General features: G+C 47.3%; 1 protein-coding gene across 5 annotated transcripts in view; it reads right to left on the reverse strand.

Moving 5' to 3' along the window:
• The window catches only part of LOC101481705 (AT-rich interactive domain-containing protein 1B), a 188,856-nt gene that overhangs the window by 13,434 nt on the left and 155,443 nt on the right, over positions 1–19,979 (reverse strand). For 4 of the 5 annotated variants that reach the window (XM_076877232.1, XM_004566496.3, XM_076877230.1 and 1 more), the window contains 6 exons: positions 12,778–13,099; positions 11,727–11,867; positions 5,138–5,262; positions 3,555–3,658; positions 1,536–1,730; positions 773–988 (listed from right to left, as the gene is read on the reverse strand). In XM_076877232.1, the coding sequence (XP_076733347.1) occupies positions 773–988; positions 1,536–1,730; positions 3,555–3,658; positions 5,138–5,262; positions 11,727–11,867; positions 12,778–13,099 (1,103 nt within the window). The remainder of the gene's footprint in view (positions 1–772; positions 989–1,535; positions 1,731–3,554; positions 3,659–5,137; positions 5,263–11,726; positions 11,868–12,777; positions 13,100–19,979) is intronic. The other variant, XM_076877231.1, reaches the window with a different exon arrangement.

Genomic DNA, 19,979 nt, shown 5'->3' on the forward strand with positions numbered 1-19,979 from the left:
TGGGCCTGACCTGAACACACAGCCTGTTTTTCACGGTGTAGAAAGATTTGCTCGACTAAGGACCTGATTTTAGCTGAGAATTAAACAAACTGAAAGTCAGCAGTAGAAACTGAGGAATGCAAAGGTGATGGGTTAAGGTCAAAAGGGCAAAAATATTACTGGTTTACTAAAGTGGTGAACCTGCTAAAACTATGAAAAGCTGATTCTAGCTGACAGGAAAACACATCTGAAGACTGTCTGACAGGTTTTAGGTGTAAAACAACTACAGATTTGCACTTAGACGGCATCTTTGTACACATAAAGAAAAAAAAACATGTTAAATTTTATGTTTCTCCAAAGCAACGAAACATTTTTCCTAATTTTGTGTTGTTGAACGTCTGCAGAGAATCTGCCTCTCAGGTCCATCAAAGAGCAGAAAACGCCGGCCGCTGTGTAACACGAGTATCCGTCAGGTGTCCGTATACTTTTGCTTCCTGTTTTCCGTCCTTCTGCCCAACCTGACCTTGCCGGTATATTAATTTCACATTTTTATCACATGAGGAATGACATGCTTGGAGCTGGTTTCAGGACGTAGGCAGCTTTCTCTGAGGTTAATTTGATGTATCTCATTCTCCTGAGAACATTTCTCAACATTTACAAGCTCGCCATATGCCGTGGAGATTTATGAAGAATACTAAGCAGCCAAAGAGCGAGCGGAGCGAAATGATTTGGCTGTGTGAGAATACGAGCTCCTCCACATTCAAGTCTGTGTCTAACGCTTCCTGCGCCTTACCATGGCGAGGCCTCCTATTTCCCGAACAGCCATGTAGAGCTTCCACAGGTCCAGCGGCTTCTTGCCCACAGTGGGAAGCTGACTAACAGGTGTGCCCCGCTCCTCCATGAAGTTCAGGTATCGCTCCACCCAGCCTCGCCTCTCCGGCTCTCCACCGAGCTCGTACAGCCGTGCGATTCGGTCGCCGCTGAAGGGAGAGGCGTTAGGGTTGGCTTTCTGGAGATGCACATAAGCAGAGGAGAAAAGTACCTGATTAAACTCTGAATCTGAATATGTGACATTTTATTTGAATACAAGATGTATAAAAGCACTACGTCAGGTAGTTTTTCTGCCTTCTCATGCAGATGCATAATGTAAATAAAGACGTGCTAATTAGGAAAACTCAGAGTCAGTGTATGTTATATGTGATATACAGTACATGCTCTGTTCTACAGGATAGTGTTCTTTTCCACAGTAAGCCACTCTTCCCACGGGCATCATTAAAAATTCATTCCTTATTTACACATTCTGAGTCGGCTGCTGGTTGAATGACCAAGTAAAAATAAATACTTGTCGAAAGCATTTGGTTTAGCGTGTGCAGCCGGAGCCTTTACAGACTTCCTGCACAGAGCATTCAAGTTCAAACCGGTGGAGTTAATCGCACCAAACTTTAATCCTGCTTCAGGAGGTTGTCCGTGCTCTAACAAGCAGGTTTCCAGTGACTACACGGAAACACGCTTTTAGTGCATAAATGCATCCATGCAGGATGGTGTCTGGTTCTTACGGGGCTGGAGGGAGTCTTGAGAGGCCAGGGGGGGCTGCTGATGCTGTCGCTGTCATCTCCGTGGTAGGAGGAGAGGCTGGCGGGGCTGGGTGAGAGGGGCGAGGGCACGGGTAGGGCGCCGCCCGGAGTGGGTGGCTGGGACACGCACTGCTGGGAGCCGCCGCTGCTGTTATTGTTGACGTAAACGTCCGGGAGCTGTTAAAGAGAGAGCAGCGGGATTACTGCTCAGCGCTGCACAGAAACATCTGATTGGCTGAATGCAGGATAACAGTCACTGTGGAAGGCAACAAAAGAAGGCAATTCAAAACCATCAGCTATCGCCTGACGATGCTTTAGCTTTGTATTATAACTGATCCTCATTCCTCAGTGGACCGTGCACACTGACAGAACAGAGGCCTCAGAGGTCAGATGATAGCCGCTGGGTTTCTGGACTGTGGATACAAAAACTACTCAAGGATATTTATGAAATAGGAGATCATTAGTACAGAGGTGCACTGATTAAAGGGAAGACCTTTACAACATCAGAGAATTTGATTTTGAGTGTTTTCCTGACTTTATGAGTGTCGCTACTCGGACAAAAGCATTGGGTCAGACCTCCCCATCTTTGAATTCAGCTGTTTGCAGACATCAATCAAGCACAGAGCCATTCAGCCTTTACAAACATCTGTGAAAGAACAGGTCGATCTCACCGGATGAATCAGAGCGTGGTGCTGTAACAGGATACCACAGATGCAACCAGTCTGCATCCCCCCGAGTTTGTTTCATATCCTGAAGCCAGATCGGCCAAACTGATCCTGACGAATAACGAAATATCAGCGCTAGTCTGTGACAGCACCAAGCGCGCTGTTTAAAGACACCCCGAGCTTCCAGCGGCATTAGGGATTGGTTGTTTTTAATGAAAAATATTATAGGAATTTCCAAGAATAGTTCCTCTGGAATTCCAAAAACAGGACTGAGGTTACAGCAGGACCACAGAAACGGAAATATTTCACAAAAACGAGCTGAAAGGAATTCTTCTCATTCCGAGAGCCGAGCTGCAATCAAACAGTTTACACGGGGCCAGCCTGCAAAACCTCACACACCCAAGCTGGACCTCTTCTGCTTTACTGAAACCATAAGTCTGTGCAGTGTGTGGCAGAGGAACAGCAAGGCTTCATGCATGTGTAAGACGTCTGTATGTAAAAGACTCTATAATGAATTTAACATGCATTTAGTCTCCCCAGTTTAAATGTGTGTCTGTGTGTGTGAGAGGGAGAGTGTGTAAAAGAGGGAACAACAGCTTGACAAGTGCTTCTGGACTGTGTGCAGAACGCTCATGTCAGCAAAACCTTATCGTTCTCCCTCCTCTTCCCTCTCTTGGCAGACAGATCATCTCTTTCGGGAGCACCGGGGGTCTTTCTGGCTGCTCTGACTGCCTTAAATAATTCAGAAGACCTACTACCATAATCAGCAAAAGAAAAGACACAGATTTTTGAGGGAAAAGATGTGTAGTGGATGTGATGGAGGCAGTGTGTGTTGTTGTTGTTAAGGAAAAACAAGAGGAGGGGGTAGAAAAGAGCAAAGAGCAGAGTTCTGCTGTTGCTGAGCCGCTATTGTCGGGCAAAATGAGAAGTCAGCAGTGTGTGTGTGACACAGACGGAGAAGGCTAGTTAGAGTGCGTGTTTTCCATCTTTGCGTGCATGTTGTGTGTGTCGGCGCTGTGTTTGCTTGCGTGTATGTACATGTGTGTGCTGCAGATGCCAAGCCCCCTCTGTCTGTGCAGCTTTGGCTGCCAAAACATCAGCAAGAAGAGAGTGCTGAGGGCAAAAACAAAGCGAGGAAAACATTAGGAATGGTAAATGTTAAACAAATCATTAAATATGGTGAGAAAACAACAGCGAGACGGCCCTCTGCGCTGAGGCAGCATCCGCTGATCGGGACTGGTCTGCTTCGTTAGCGGAGGAAGATTAGAAAGAACATTTACAAACGAAAGAGAGGGGAGAGGAAGTGGGAGAATGGGGAAGACTGTCAAGGAGTTACCTTTGGTTTGTGGGGCTCGTTGGCGGGGCCGCCGTCATCTTTCACCTCCGTTTTCGGTTTGGCATCTGGGCTCATTATCCCGTCTCCTGACATTCCCGTGGATCCTTCAACAGCAACGAGCAAACGTTGACTCGAAGCAGTTGCACCAAACTTCTCACAAACATAAAATATGCTCTGAATTTGCACATTTTTTTTAAAGTTTTTCCACGACGGAGCAGAATAAAGAGTAAAGAGAGATTTCAGGCATGTTTGTGTATTCTGCTACATTCAATTGGGTTTAACTCCTTAAATGAATGGTGCCTTCACCGTGTGGACTGAAAGCTGCTGCACAATGGTCTGTATAATGTCACAGGCACAGTCAGACAATGGAAAATGCTTTAATGTCTTTCGGCTGCTGAGCTTCTTTGCTTTTGTGCTCTCAAGGCCTCCCTAAAGCCTGTCCGCCCATTTATCCTGAATGGAAGACAGCCGTATAAAAAGACTGTTTCTTAAGGAAGACGTAGAGAGAGAATAAGATAAGAATCCACTAAAAGCAAGCCGGTGTCAACTTGGAAGAAGTTATTCATGTTCTCACATATTCAAAGTGCGGAGAGAATGTAAAGGTTAGCGTTGACGAGATGTTGGCTGACAAGACGTGTTTCTGTTTTCTAAGATGTTTGTGTGCCTTCATTAGGTTTATAAGTGAAGAAGAGTTGAGATCCTTAAGACTACTTTTCAAAGTGCGAGCTGCATATTTCTTATTAGCAGAAAGGAGAGGTCCTTGGGTGCAAGGCTCCCCTCTGTATTTCCTCCGGTGTACGCTGTGCCGCGGCGGGCAAACCGAAGGCTTTTTACGTGCCCAGGGGCAAACCAGATGAGCTTTGAGGAACCTTGGCGCTCTAATTTGTCATGCGTTCTGATGTATGGCTTTAAATAAGAGCTTCATTTTGGAAAATCTCTGATGTGTGTTTAGCAGCAATGCAGCCGGGCAGGAAAGAAAAACCGAGGCACCGCGTTACGCTCTCCTCGCCGAAGGGCCAGCTCTTCAGAAGAGCGTCATAACGAAACTCTTTAGTCTTTGACTCTGTCATGTGACCTACGCTGTGTCTCTGAGTAGGTGCACTGATAGAAACGTCACTTCGATGCTGCCGTAAAGGTTCGACATTATTGTATCAACATGTTTTCTGCTGATTCAAGACGAGCCAGATTAGATCAGCTGTAACTTCATCTAAGTATCAACTTAATTTAAGCTAAAGTAAAGCTAGGAGGGAAGAAGGAGCGATCCCAACCCTTGGATATGTGTTGAAGGCGGCCTGTAGGCGGGGGTACACGTGTGGATACAAAAGGCTCATTTTACATGTTTTGGGCCAAAACAGCAAAGCACAGAAGCCCGGGAAGCGTTACGAGAGCCATGTGGGGATTTCAAGGTTTCATGCTGCAGAAACACAACTGCATGCAAATAGTGCAAAGATTTAAAACTGCAGCTCAGCTGCGTTCTGTCCTGAAGAAGACGTTGAAGAGAATGTCCTGCAGGGGATGGCAATGTTTGTGGGCCTGTGTTTACGAGCTTTTACCTCTACAGCACGCTGGCATTAGTGAAATACCTGAAGGAGGCATGTTGTAGCCCGGACCTTGTGCGTTGCCTGTGGCTGCGGCGTTGCTGCCCGCCACCTGACTGTAGGGGACAGCGCTGGCTTGGCTCATGCCGGGGCCTTGATAGTTGCTCTGCCTACAATAGAAAGAAAAAAACGACATTGGGAGATTTAGTCGGGATGACTCCAGCTGGATTCACGATGTGGAGAAATAAGCGAGTAACAGTGAAAGCTGCAGAGGAACAGAAGTCACATAATCATACAGGGATGATATTTGGCAGCCTGTCACTGCTGCGCTGCTTTATTGTTGCAGTGAAAACTGAGCTGCATGTATATCTGAGAGTCACGATAAAAAGCAAAGAGCGCAACAGATCCCTGATCAAACACACAGCTCTTCCAAAAGATTGAAGATGAGCACCGAACATCAGAAAAGGAAAAGCTCTCCTATCCTCCGTCTCCTCCACAGCCTCCCTCCCTCTCTCTCTTCCTTCCTCTCCATCACACAAGTCATAATTTAACTAATTAAGGTGTGCTTTTGGAGAGGATCATGTTATTTGTTGCCATAGTGACAGCAAAAATCAATGCCGCTCAGCCTCCCCCGTCTCTCTCGGGCGCTCATCACATGGTGTCGCGAGTGACATCAGAGGGGCTTATCTGCAACCTGCTGAACACCAGCCATCCATGTGCGTTTGATTGAAGGCGGCGTCTATCATTGCATGCCAGGCCGGTGACACAGAGGCTGAAAGGGAACACCGTGTTTGGAACAATTTGCTCTATCTCCTGCTGACTCGAGATTATCTCCCGGACAACTGTATGAAGAGGGAGAAAAGGGACGTGAGGTGAGGAGAGGCCTCAAACACGGGAGGAAGAGTTGCGGGAGGAAGAGAGGTGAGCAGAGGAGGAAAGGAAGGAAGGAAGCCACACGTAAAAGGCCGGAAAACGTAAAGAAGGAAAAATGTTTGTGCGGATTTCTGTCACTCAATCCCCCTTAACTGGCATCGTTCTCTCTTCCACACAGACACATAATGTAATACCTCGTGTTGGAACCGATACACATTGCCTGAGAGGAGGGATTGGCTTGGTAAACCTCCCCATAATCTCATCTCACAGATGTAATTAGTCATAGAGCACGGCTGATGATACATATGTAATCCGTCTATGGGGGCTGAGGTGCACAGGGGAGCTCCGTGGCAAAGAAACAAGCACACCAAATCCACGCTTATCTGGCCCCATTTCCCTATAATGGGGTGGGGCGGCGGCGGGGGCATAGACTCCTTCGTTCGCTGCCTACGTGTTCCCTAAAAAGCTCCGCGTGAGTCAAGTCACAGAAATAAATGTACCTTTTGATCGCTGCACCTTCTCAAGCAAGCAAAAATGTATTCTGCATGCAAACTCCCACAAAGCAGAGCAGGCGACGAGAAATGAGTTTAAACGCGCCAAAAGCCTCCGAAGCTCATTTATCCGCATACTGTAAAAACGCCCCTCACCAGAACTTAAGCTATCTCGTGTGAACGGTGAAAAATCCAAATCAACTACAACAACAACAACAGTGGTTGGTGGTTTTCGACTGTGGCGCTCTCCCATTATGACTAATTCATGTCATAAAAAAGCCCATTAGAAAGCACTTGATGGAGGCACCGCACAGCGTTTAATCACACTTAATATATGCATGTGCCGCCATCGGGGGTTGGGGGGTGGGGGCAAGCACGGCGCATTCATCTTGCTCTTGGGCACCTTTGTGCCGGGTGAAAAAAAAGCATCCTGTTGCCGCAGAGAGAGCGAGAGGGGGAAGAAAGGAGGGATGGAGAGGAAGGAGAGAAGAAAGGAGGCAGGAGGAAATTAGGGAAGAAGAAGCCAGAGTGTGTGTGTGTGTGTGTGTGTGTGTGTGTGTGTGTGTGTGTGTGTGTGTGTGTGTGTGTGTGTGTGTCCCCGGTGGACCGATGGGGGGCGTATTTTCAGCTCAGGGCCCCAGAGCTGGAGGTAATCGCTGTTCCATGAGACTAAACTGAGGGAACGCACACACGGAAACATCCATCCTAGCACCATCAGTCCACTGCACTCGCAGTTTGTTGTCGAGGAGTGGCCTGAGGAAAAAAGTAGTGAAACAGTGAAGGGAAAGTATGAGTTTACTCGACGAGTGCTGGCTAAGTTGGAGCGCTCTCGTGCTAAAAGGGAAACACATGAAAATGCAGATTTTTCACTCAAGCTTTTGTTTGGGTCTCCAGATTTTAAAAAAATGACTCCTGTCACTTTAAGAGCGGCAAGAATCCTATCTGGTTAAGTCTGACGTCACTAGCCGTGTCTGGGCCTAAACTCTGCTGCAGGTCCATATATCAAACGATCACTATGGCATTACTGAGAGTTGAAAAACTGTCTAAAGTCTTTCATCTTTAATAAAATGATCAGCGTTCTGCTCTACCAGGTGTAACAATTGAGTTTAACATCCAGGCATCCATGAAAACGGAATTTATGACATTTAATGGAGTTAGAAGTTAGCAGGGAGTTAGCTCGCTAGCTTCTATCTAAATACAATATAGCATGTCCTGACTGCGGGGTTTTGGAAACAAATTAAAACATACAGCTCTGTTATCACTTCCAGCATAAATGAAGACAGAAAACTAAACAGCAGTGACGTTTGTATGGTTACTGAAGTTTGGCTAGCTGGTATATAATGATGTGCTACGTGACCGCTAGCGACACAGCTATGTTAGCATAATATAAACAAGCTAACTTTTTTTCCACTTGATAAAAGTTAACGTGAGTGTTCTCGGTGGTCAGGAACAAATGTAATTGCATGGCAGGATGCTGTAAAAGGACCAAACTTCAGCCAGGAGAACAACTGAGATAATCCATCCACAATACGAGGTTAGTCATTCATATACTGCTGCATGGGCTGTGCTGTAGTTACATCCTAAGGTTTTAAAAACTGAGCTTAAATAAATGATTAGCGGTAATAAAAGCCGAGGGAGGTCAACAGTGATCATTGACTGTTTTAGGAGCTTTTTGAGATCAAATAGAAGAAAATACAAAACATTAAACATGTTAACAACACAAAAGCCATATTAAACGCAGACTACTTTAGGCCCGGAAGTATCACTTAACGACCGGATTGATGCTCTACCATCACTGTCCTTCACTAACCCCCCGTTTATTCCCTAATTACACACACACACACACACACACACACACAAACACACACACGCGCGCAGAGAGAGCTCTCGTCTATTCAGTCTACATGTGTGAAGGGCATCGGAGAAGGCCACTTTCACACCATGGGTGAGTGTGTGTGCCGAAGTGTGTTTGAGCGTGTCCTTGTGTTCGGGTGGGTGCCGTTGCCAAGGGGATGCCATGGTTACGAGGTGCCAGCCAACCAGCTGACGGTGTCTCTCTAGAAGTGGCGGCGCCTTTGTCCTTCATTTGCAGTGACAGGCCGCGCTGACGCCGTCTCGGCTCGGCTAACCGGACAAGACAGCGGCGGTGGCGGCCGGACTGCAGGACCGTGTGACGACTGAGCGGCCCTCTCCATCGATCCCTGAGCTCGCTGCGTGTGTGTGTGCAGAAGGAGGCGAAAGAAAGAGCCGGAGAGGCTGCTGGATGGAAGGATGGAGTGGATCGACTGGAGGCTATGAATTATATATGGACCCAATCTGTTGTCAGGGCAGCTTGGGCTCATTGCTCCTCCAAACTCCTGACTCAACTCCCCCTCTCACACACACACACACACACACACACACACACACACACACACACACACACACACACACACACACACACACACACACACACACACACACACACACACACTCACAGGGTAAACCAGAATAAACCCCCAACAAAAAATAAAAGGACAGCTTTTAACATATTAAATCCAGAAAAAAAGCTACTCTTCCCTTCTCCCGCCCCTCCTTCCCAAACATCAAACGGCTCAGGATGGATGGATGGAGGAGAAGCCATTTATTTTACCCATCTAATGAAAGCAGAGCGCTCCGCAGCGCTGCCAAGACTGCGAGCGACAAAGCGCCACAGGCAGCATCCCCCGTTCTTGACATTCAAGCGCTGCTCTTATTTATTTAGCAAATTTACTTACTAAGGAGGTCAGAAATGAATTATTTGGCGAGGATTTGCCTGGGAGCACTCTCCTCTCTTCTCTTCTTCCCTCTTCCAACATTTTTCTCCCTTCAATTTCCTTTTTATTTACGGCTCCTTTTTTTTCCCGAGCTTTGCTCTTCTTCTGCTAAGTGCTTATTTTTCTGACAGTTCGCCGTTCCTATAGCTCCGGGAACTTTTTGTAGAGTGTCGCCAGCAGCGTTGGAAAGTCATTTGAAAACCCAATTCTGTCCTCAGAAGCTGCTGCCAAGAAAAGCTTATACCTTTTAATACTTTGTGTTTGCCTCTTTTCCAAAAACGAAAAATCCCTAACATCAATCTCCCCCCCCCCCAAAAAAAGTGTACTGGTGCATTTTTCCAAACACACTCCGACCTCACTCGCCTTATTTGAACGTAAACTTTTCACCTCAGCGTTCTCCATGAGACCCACTGAACTGCATCGTCACCAAACTTTATTATGAGGTTCAACAGGAACATCCCTCGACTCTGACTCAGACCCACAAAAGTGCAACATTTGTTTCTGATTCGTGGAAGGCTCCCTATTGTACACTTTGCAAAGATTTAAACGCAGCTCCAACCTGCAGCTGCACGCGGCCCTCTCTTCAAAATTCTGTTGGTTGGTGTAATGAAGCCAGAGTGCGTGAGCCAGCAGAGGACGAAGATGAGGCATGAGAGGCAGAAATGTGGAGGATTATTAGTGGAGATGTAGTGATGGCATGTGTTAAAGGAAAAGAGGAAAGGAAGCAGAGACCAGTCACTGCTCGACTAGCCCCTGATTTGGAAGGTTGGAAGCGGGTGACTGTGGCAGTCCCGGTTAATGCATCAAAGAGCAAAACTAGACACGCGGTACGACTAGCAACTTGTTTCTCAGACAGAGAAGAACCGGGTTTGACAATGTTTCACAATGTTCCACTGAGCTCTGGAGCACAAACAGGGTGCTGGAGCCTTTAACTGCAGGTTTTTCGGAGGCCAATTTTCTCCTGATCTCCCTCAGATGTTCTAAAGTGGGATCTGAGGAAGAAAAACATAACAAGGCTGTGCTGGAGACAGCGGAGAAGAAAAAGCAAATTGGGAGGAAGAAAGACTGAGCGAGATAAAACAGTCTGGGTAGGAGAACAGAGCTGCACGGAGACAATGAGGGCGATACAGTTGGTAAAAAAGAGCGAAACAGGTGGGAGGAGAGGGAAGAGGAGCAGACGAAGAGGGATGAAAGGATCGGAATGATCGACAGCAGATGAGAACAACAGCGAAGGTGAGACAGGCGCCAGGCGCTCTGCAAAAATGTCCATCACGACAAAACATTCTGGCACATTTTAGTCTGAAATAAGTCAAAAACACACTTCTGCCAGCAGAGGAGACTAATTTACGTTTTTATCCGAACAACTCGGTATTCTAAATAAAGAAGGCGGCAGATTATTCACATTTGTGAACACCGATCTGCTTTGGAAACCAATAGTTTCATTTGTTGGCACATTTCTCTTTTTTAACACTAGCTAGTTCATAAAAGTCTTTTGTTGTTCTAAGCATCCGGCGTCTGCTCCATTATTTTCTCCAGCGCCGTGGAAGTGATGCTGCGGTTTAAATAAACGCTAACGACTGGCGAGCCGGCACACGTTTCAAAGAGCAGAATCAAAAGGAGACGGCTGTCACTGCACCGGACTCTTTGCTTCCAGTGTGATCTTTGCAGTGCAGCGAAAGAAGGAAAAACACACATTAACGATGGCTTAATGCTGGAGATGGAGATGAAACGGCAAACGAAGGAGCCCGCGGATACTCGCACAGCTGACAATAAATCAAAATAGGTTGAGACACAGATGAAGACGTGAACAGACTTTACAGGCAGATTTGTAAACACGCTGCGAGAGAGCGAGAGAGGCCCACCGCAGCCAGCGACACCTCGCTGCTGTCTGAGGGGAGACTGACAGGCCGTCTGATTGGTCCCAGCAGTGGGGATCATGTCGTGCCACTTCTTATTGACAACTCAGCCATCTCTTAACGGCTCGAGTAGCATTTGCATTGCTGCAAGTGAGAGTGTGTGTGTGTGTGTGTGTGTGTGTGTGTGTGTGTGTGTGTGTGTGGACAGCATTGGGCCTCCCGGATGCACGCAATTAATCACCCCCCTGTCAGACTCCTCCCCTCCCCTGCCTTTCCCCCCACGATGCTGTTACAGTGCACGCAGCCCCGAGTATCTCAGTGTGTGTGTGTGTGTGTGTGTGTGTGTGTGTGTGAGAGATACTGGGGCGCTCACTTGTTGTTGCCATTAGAGTGACTAAGAGAAGCCTGTGATGACTACAGTGATGATGATGATGAAGGTGATGATAGCAATTACAATGGTAATGATGATGACTCTTCTTGTTTTGCTGTCAGACGCAGCGCCGAGAAAAGCCACCATGGTCGTTTTAGCGCGGCTCGGTCACATGACACACCGACTTCCACACACAAACTGATTTTAAGGCACGCACACACACAAGTGTGGTGATGGACGTGGACCTACCTATGTTGATGCGAATGGATGCATGGAGGATGAGGTCGGGGTGGGGGTGAAGGCGGTGGACAGGTGGAGGAATGGTGGAGTGTGGGCCAGCGGGTGGAGGTGGGCTGCGTCTGGGCCGGGGGCCTCGCGCACAGAGGCGTCCTGCAGACCGCCGACAGAAAAGAGAAACCCACACGATGAACACTGGCAAACGCTAATCTGAGCGCCGCCGAGGCTGCTCCCATGATGCATTTGTTAGGAAAAGCGCACCCAGAATGGCGCAAATGCAGAAAGCCATCTTTCCTCTCAGAAGACTGCGATGTTTTCACAAGTTCCCCCGGCAGGGTTCAGCGAAAGTTTACTGCCCACACAATCCCACAACAACCCCTCTGCCTCCAACACTGCGAGCGCTCGTACAGTCAGAGCTCCCGCCCTGATGGAAAATAATACCCTGAACTCACACGCTGTTAGAGCTTCAAAGAGCTGTGCATGTGCGTTAAGGTGCTCGGTGTCACTGCGGTCTCTGGTGTTTTTACAGTCAGTTTGCATTTTTCTTCTCTTATGTTTCGACGGTGCTGCGTCGAGACCGCGCTGCCTGCTCTCGTGCCAATATATCTCTTTTTGCAAGGAAATGGCACTCGGTGCACAGAGCCAGATATCAAAATGTCAGGTACTTTATGAGATGTGTGAAAATAGGGACAGTTGCACAAGTGGCTCATAGAAGAGCGGAACCCCTGAGAACAACTCTTGCCTGCACGTCTGAAAAGAGTCTCAGAGAAAAAGAAAGTGTTTGGCTCAGAAAGCCTCTGCGGGGCTTTTCAGCACACAGACGACCGGCAGATCGATGCCTCTCGTTAGACGCTAACGCACGGCAGAGAAGCTCGACGGCCCAGAATTGTAGCGTACAGTAACCATACGGCACAATTCGCACTAAAATACATTTTTCACCATCAAGACCACTTACAGCTACAGCTGGGATACGTTAGCTCGCATGCACATTCACTAACTCACATGCAGCATATGCACAACTAATGTGCTGAGTTTGCAGCCGGAGCCCTTGCCGCGCTCTTACCTGTTGTGCACTGAGTTGGCAGATCCTGGCACGGCAGCCGCTGCTGCCTCCTGGATCTTGCGGTTAGAGCTACCCAAAGAAGGGGGACCCATCCCGGGCCCAGCTGGCTGGGGTACGCTGGGAGAAGTGGGACCGATGGCCGGGTACACCCTGTTCTGGCTGCCTGGGCCGTGGCCGCGTCCTCCGGGCATGGGCTGGCCGGGCCCCTGACCGTGCATGGGGCTGGTAGCGTTCATGCCCAGGCTGTTGGTTATGCCAGGGCCGGGGCCACTGTAGCCGGTGCTGGCTGTGCCGCTGTAGTTGGAGGGCCGTGGGTAGTTGCCTGGAAGAAGACGACATGTGAATCAGCCAACAAAAGCTCATTAAGATCACAGAAAATCAGAAGCTACACAGACGGTGTCCCTGAAACGTAAAACATGGCTCGCTGTCGTTTCAGACGTCCTCCTAAATTCCACGATTTGGCTATGAGAACGGCACAAAATAGCTTCAGTGACATTATTAACAGCAGTCTGTCTTCTGGTATGGTTCCTGCAAATTTCAGACATGCAGTAGTACAGCCACTGCTTAAGAAACCTGGCCTTGATCACACAGTTTTAGCGAACTATAGGCCTATTTCCAATCTGCCTTTAGTCTCCAAGGTTTTAGAGAAAATCGTTTTTAGTCAACTGAAAGATTTTCTAGATGAAAATGGAATCTTTGAGGTTTTTCAATCAGGTTTTAAAACCTTTCACAGCACAGAATCTGCATTATTAAGGGTTTTTAATGACATCCTTCTGGCATGTGATTCTGGTAACCATGTTGTTCTTGTCTTGCTTGACCTAACTGCTGCCTTTGAGACCGTAGACCACAATATTCAAATTTCTCGATTACATGATGTAGTGGGTATTGGTGGCACTGCACTTAATTGGTTTAGGTCTTATTTATCAGATAGAACTTTCTCTGTCAGCCTTCTCGGTTACGAATCGTCTTCTGTTCCTCTGTCATGCGGCGTCCCACAGGGCTCAATTTTAGGGCCACTGCTCTTTTCACTGTATCTACTGCCTCTGGGTTCTATCCTTAGAAGGCATGGGATCTCATTTCATTGTTATGCCGATGACTGCCAAATTTATTTGTCACTAAAACACAAGAATGGCATCTCCATAAAACCTCTCTTGACATGTCTAGATGACATTAAAGCTTGGTTGGCTCTAAACTTTTTAAATTTTAATGAAAAGAAAACAGAAGTGTTGGTGTTTGGATCCAGTGGTCCCTGTGAGTCCACCTCTGTTGATTTAGGATCCCTGGAAGTCTATTTTAAACTTGTTGTTACTGACCTTGGTTTTAAGTTGGAGAGTGATTTTAAATTGGACAACCAAATCAGAGCAGTGAAGTCCTGTTTTTATCATTTAAGGCGACTGGCAAGAGTAAAATCTTTTCTTTCGAGGCAGCACCTTGAAACAGTGATCCATGCTTTTATTTCTTCCCGCCTGGACTACTGTAACTCACTTTATGTGGGGGTCAGTCAGTCGTTGCTCTCATGTCTGCAGCTGGTTCAAAATGCGGCTGCACGACTCCTAACAGGAACTCGAAAAAGAGAGCATATAACCCCCGTGCTAGCCTCTCTGCACTGGCTGCCTGTGTCTTTTAGAGTTCATTTTAAAATTCTTATGTTTGTTTTTAAATGCCTTCACAGTCTTGCCCCGCCTTACGTCTCTGAGCTTCTTCATCCCCACATACCCTGTCGGTCTCTCAGGTCAGCTGACCAGCTGCTCCTGGAGGTACCGAGATCCAGGAGGAAGCTCAGAGGGGGCGGGGCCTTCTCTATTGTGGCTCCAAAATTATGGAATAATTTGCCCATGCATGTTAGAGAGGCCCCTTCACTGTCCACTTTTAAATCACATCTTAAAACCCACTTTTATTCCTTGGCTTTTAACCTCAGTGAGACTTAGTTTCTCTTTTAATTGAAGTAGTTATTTAATTAATGATTTCACTCTTTTTTTTATTTGTTTTTTATTTATATCTCATGTAATTTTATTTTACAGTTCCAGTGTACAGCACTTTGTGTCAGCTGTGGTTGTTTTAAAGTGCTTTATAAATAAAGTTGATGATGATGATGATGATGATGACAAACTGGAGCTGCAGATGGGTCTTATCAATCACCTCATTTGAGACAAATGGGGTGTGCTTGTCAGCTGGTACTCATATACCTACCACAGTGACACATACAGCAATTTCATCCATCAAGAAAATAATGCCGCGACAGCCGCGGAGCGTAAAGAGCGGGATTACACCGTGATTCACGGCCGCCGCCAACCTGTGTATGCGAGGAGACCCTCTCTGAGGTGTGGCCCGGTGAGTTGTGTGGCCCTGGGAACAATTGGCGAGCTTAAGGCTGACTTTGTGAAACACTTGAGAGGAGCTCTAATCTGCAGTAAATGCTTTCTTGCTGCCCTGGAGTGCCACGCAGCCACGATGCCAGGAGCTTTCCTAAGGCACACTTAAACCCCTCCATTTTGGCTTTAAAAGCCTCGCTCGACTCCAGCCTCAATAACAGCTGAAAGACAACACGCGCATGCAGCAGACACAGCAGCAGGCACCTATACATGTGAGAGCCGTCCACACCCACGGCACGCAGCGCGCATAACAGCGTATTCCCTATTTGGGCACTGAGATTTTTCCACAGGGGACAAATCCCCCGCAAAATAGAAAAGTGGCATCTTCCATTGTGAAGGGGGCTATTTATTTTGATTTGATTAAGGGTGCTTTAGTTGGGCCTCACTGCGTAATCCCCTGAGAATATGTCTGGAAAAGGGGATCAAGTCTCTTTAAAACCTGAAGGCTTTTCTGTGCGCTCAAATGAGGGAAAGTTAGATGACAATGTTCCACGGGGGGGGGAAGAGCGATACTGAATATGGTAATGGCTTCACAGTGTCCTCGAGCTGCTTCGGCAAAGACACTTTCCACACGACATAAGACCGCTTGTCCAACAGAGATGGAGGGAGCACGAGGGGGCGGAAAGAGAGGAAGACAGACAGACTGCGAGGGAGGGGGAAACGCTCCCACCCGCCAACCCCCGAGATAGGATTTATACTGAATCAAAATAAAAGTCTTTCCCATAAAAGTCAGCAACTCCGCCTGAATTTGTCCAGAAATTGTGATGAAATCTACTGTGGGAGATGGGAAAAGAAAAAGCGGATTATTTGTGGGGAGGCTCTGGTGAGTCGGTGAGCTGAGTACAGCTGACACCTGTCAAGGGTTTTGGGGCTATAATAGGGAAGCGTTCAGGAAGAAAGGATGCCTGCTAACGAACACAGGAGGATATGTATGGTGCGCTCTGTGTGTGTGTGTGTGCGTGCGTGCATCTGCTTGATTGTGTGAATGCATGTGTAATACTTTGGAGACCTTGCGAGCACTGAAACACGCATTTCCACGTTTCTTCCACTCATAATGAAGCGGAGACGCTGTGGAAAATCCTGGGAGCGGTGCCCTGCAGCCCGACTGCTCAGCTGGATGAACAAGGCCCCGGTCAGCAACCTCTCTCAGCCCTCTCTGGACGGCTGATGGGACCCACGTCATGGCCACCCGCCATCTATTCCAGGGGTTCGTTTATAGCATCTGGACTCTGAATTCTTCTGCCTGAAGTCCTAAAAACGAGGAAGCGTCTGGAATTTTCCATCTCAGCGTGTTCACTCGCTGTCTTAGTATTTCTTCTTTTTGCGAGGTGCTAAGCTAAATCTGTTTTGAAAAACTGTGTCATTAAGTCGGCACGCCGCACTGAGGGAACTTATCAGTTTTGATGTACTACCATTCAAAGTGATGTGGGCTCAGTCGCCTCGGCTGACAGCAGAAAGACAGAGTAACTGCGGGATGGGGTTAATGTAAAGCTTTCCTATGAGAGCCTTGCTCTGTCCTGACAAGAATGATTCACTTCCTGAAGGATTGGTGCCGAGCCAGAATGCTTCTTCAAGGACAGATAGCACGCTAACCCACTTTTTAAAATGACTGAGAGCTCAACCTCAAAATCCTACAGTAGGTGTTTTCATAAGAGACATTCGGGCTTTCAATGACTTTGGAAGTGCTGTAAGATTACATTAAAAGGGGAAGATGGATTATTGCTGAGGTAAAATTTTGTCCAATTTAGAAAAAAGAGAAGCAATAATGACTCTGTGCTGATATATTTAAAACGCTTCAGGGGGAAAAGAGAAAAAAAGTACAACTTAATGTTAACTTCCAAATGCTTCCAGAAAAAAGCACATCCTGTCAGGAAATTCATATAAAAATGTGCATCTTTTCTGACTCTGGTTTTATGCACGAGAAACCAGGTTCAAAATGTGCAGTGCTAGCTTTCATTATGCACATGCATACGATGTTAGCATTAAAATGCATTCACAGACGTGGCTCTGCCTACTCTGACTGTTACTCCTGCTGCTCTGGAAACTAAAAGGAGGACAAGGAGGACGAGGAGGATGCCATTTCTTATTTGCACCTTCTCGTGTCCTTGTAGCTCAGTCTTGGTTTCTCGCCTGCTTCTCAGCACTTGTGCCTTTGGGGAGTCTTGGTGGTATTTATAGCGCGATAGAGGGGAGGAGAAGCGCTCGTGGTGCTTCGTTCACAATTACATGGAAATTCCCGGCACGGTCACGCATTTGTTGGACGCTATATCCTCCGCCGGGTTTAATCCCCGCAGTCCCGCGGGAGAGCTGGAGCGTGACCGAGCAGATTACCGTCGACTGCTTCCTCAGCAGGCCGGACCCGCCGACGCTAACGGCCGAGGCGGTCGCTCTGCCGTCTGCGGCGGAGCGAGGTGTGATGGTGCACCCTCTGGACCTGTGAACTCCATCAGTGAGGAGTGGAATGCAGATTACATGGCTACATGCTTGAGCTGCCAAGGACGGGAGCGTGGGCAGGCTGTGCACATGTGGCTGAACACAAATACAAAAATTCAATAGCATTTTTCCTCTTTTCCTTTCTGTGAATGTGGTGGGAGTGAGCTGGGAGAGTGGGGCTTAGTCGGGGAGTGTGTCAAGTATAATCAAGCCGGTAATCATACTTTAGGAAGCAAGGATGTCTCTGTTTCCTCCTCGAATCGTTATGAAACTGCTTTACTTAATAAAATAACTGTAAGTCTGTTTAAAGCTGTTTAATCAGCTTTAGCACTTCCAATGTTTGACATCAGACGGGTCAATACAGACACAAAAAACAGATTCCTTCCTTGCTTCACACAGCTCACTGTTACACTGCAGCTTTCATGTACAGCTTGGTGGGATGGATATATATATTTCTTTTTTTTGCAGCATCCCCTCTTGCCTGAGGCCCCCACATCTTCTACCAGCCACCTCAGCACCTTCCCCGGCAGGGTTTCTGAGCCTGAGCCGGGCTGGGGTGCGCCTTGGGGCTGCTGAGCTCCACATACTGTCAATTTCCTCCAAAAACATCCACTCGCTCCCTTAGGCATTGGCTTGAGTCATGGCTTTTTTCTTTCTTCTTCTTCTTTTTTTTTTTGGCTGAATTACTCTGTGGCTCCGGCAAGGCACCAAGGCTTAAAAGTCCTGTCTGAAGCACGGTCATTACCAGTGGAGTGCTTAACCCCTGGAGGGGGGTATGTGGTGGAGGGAACTATGCGATGGGTGGGAGAGAAAGCAGAGCTGAGACAGTCTCTGAATCTTTTTCCTGTAATAGCATAATATCCTCCTCCCCCGTGTGTGTGTGTGTGTGTGTGTGTGTGCTGTTCTCAACATGCTGCTCTGCACCGTGTCCAAGTGCAGGTCTTGGAAACAGCTGCTGAGGACATGTGAGTCTCGAGGAGAGCCTGATATCAGCTGAGATCAGGTAAACTTGGGATATAGCGGCCTTTCAAAGCACCACGATAAACACGGAGCAGCTTAAATGTTTGGACCGCCTCACTGCAACAGCTCTAACACACAGTCACAAACAGCAAACCTCTGGTTAGTGTTATCTGATCAAAGATCGCTTGAAAAAGCAGAAAAATATGTAAGTACTATTTGCAGAGAGGCCGTGTCTTCCGGCAGACTCATGTATCACATTAACTGTGTGCAGGATGGAGCTTATGTAGCTGATTACACGAGTCCAGCTACAGTCGTTTACCCGCGGACAACAAAAGCAGTCTTGTAGCCTTTAAAGTTACAGACACCAGACTGTTTTATGTATTTTGCTGAGCTACAAACTGCTTTAGTGTGTGTGTGTGAGAAATGGCTGAAAGACAAAATGCTGTTACCCATTACACATGGAAACAACCTCTCCCAGCACAGACAGGCCAAGAGAAACAGCAGAGCAGAGTTCAGGAACTTGGAGCTAGTTTCTGTGTTGGCTAATTTGCTGGTTCGCTCGGGAGAGGGAAGGGAAGCAGATGGAGCTGTCATTAAGAACAATGACCAACAGCTGTCTGGCCTGTTCGCTCTGCTAAGGACCGGGGCCCTGGCTATGTCCTGGACTCAATATGAAGCTTAAGACGAGTTTACATCAAAGTAAAAATAAGTAATATGAAACATTATGATGTGAAAGTGCACGTAAATGGTAATCTGAACTCGGCTGTTTACCTGTAAAATTAACCACAGACGGCCACAAAAGGAGTAAATTAGGGGGAAGCTGAAGAATTACAGGACAAGGGTGAATTAAGGGTGTTGGCTTTGGCTCTCCAGCAAGTTTGCATAAAGAAAACACCAGGATACCTGCACGTTTGCTATATCTGCATGCATGAAGCACACATGTGCAGGTCTGAGCAGCTCCTTCTGATTTTGATGGAACATCTCTCCTGACGTCCAAGTGAGATTTCACGCTCATCTGTCTCCAGAGCTTCTCGCAGGCTAGACCGCCTCGCTGTTGCTCTCTGCTTACTTCATTTCTCTTTCTCCTCTCTGCTTACTGGGCTGTCAGCGCAGCCAAAGTCACATTAGGAGATAAGAGTGGGTGGAGAAGGAGGACCAAATACCAAATGCATTAGGGCTATTAATCAAGATTAACAAATGCGAGGGAGACGCCGCAAATTTGGAAAAACACACGCGCGGATGGGTGCATTTATCAAGGTGACACATTAAAACACACATTTACCAAAAAAATACCATAATGTTTGGTCTGGTGTGGCGCCAAAGGCAGAAAACGAACTACAACAGCAGATGTCGACGTTTGCCGGCTGGCTGGGAGTTTCATGTTGGAGAAACAAGCGAGCGCAGAACGTTTAATTACACAAAGCGATCCAAACTTCT

This window comes from Maylandia zebra, linkage group LG19 (assembly GCF_041146795.1).
Source record: "Maylandia zebra isolate NMK-2024a linkage group LG19, Mzebra_GT3a, whole genome shotgun sequence".
In the NCBI taxonomy this organism is placed as follows: domain Eukaryota; kingdom Metazoa; phylum Chordata; class Actinopteri; order Cichliformes; family Cichlidae; genus Maylandia; species Maylandia zebra.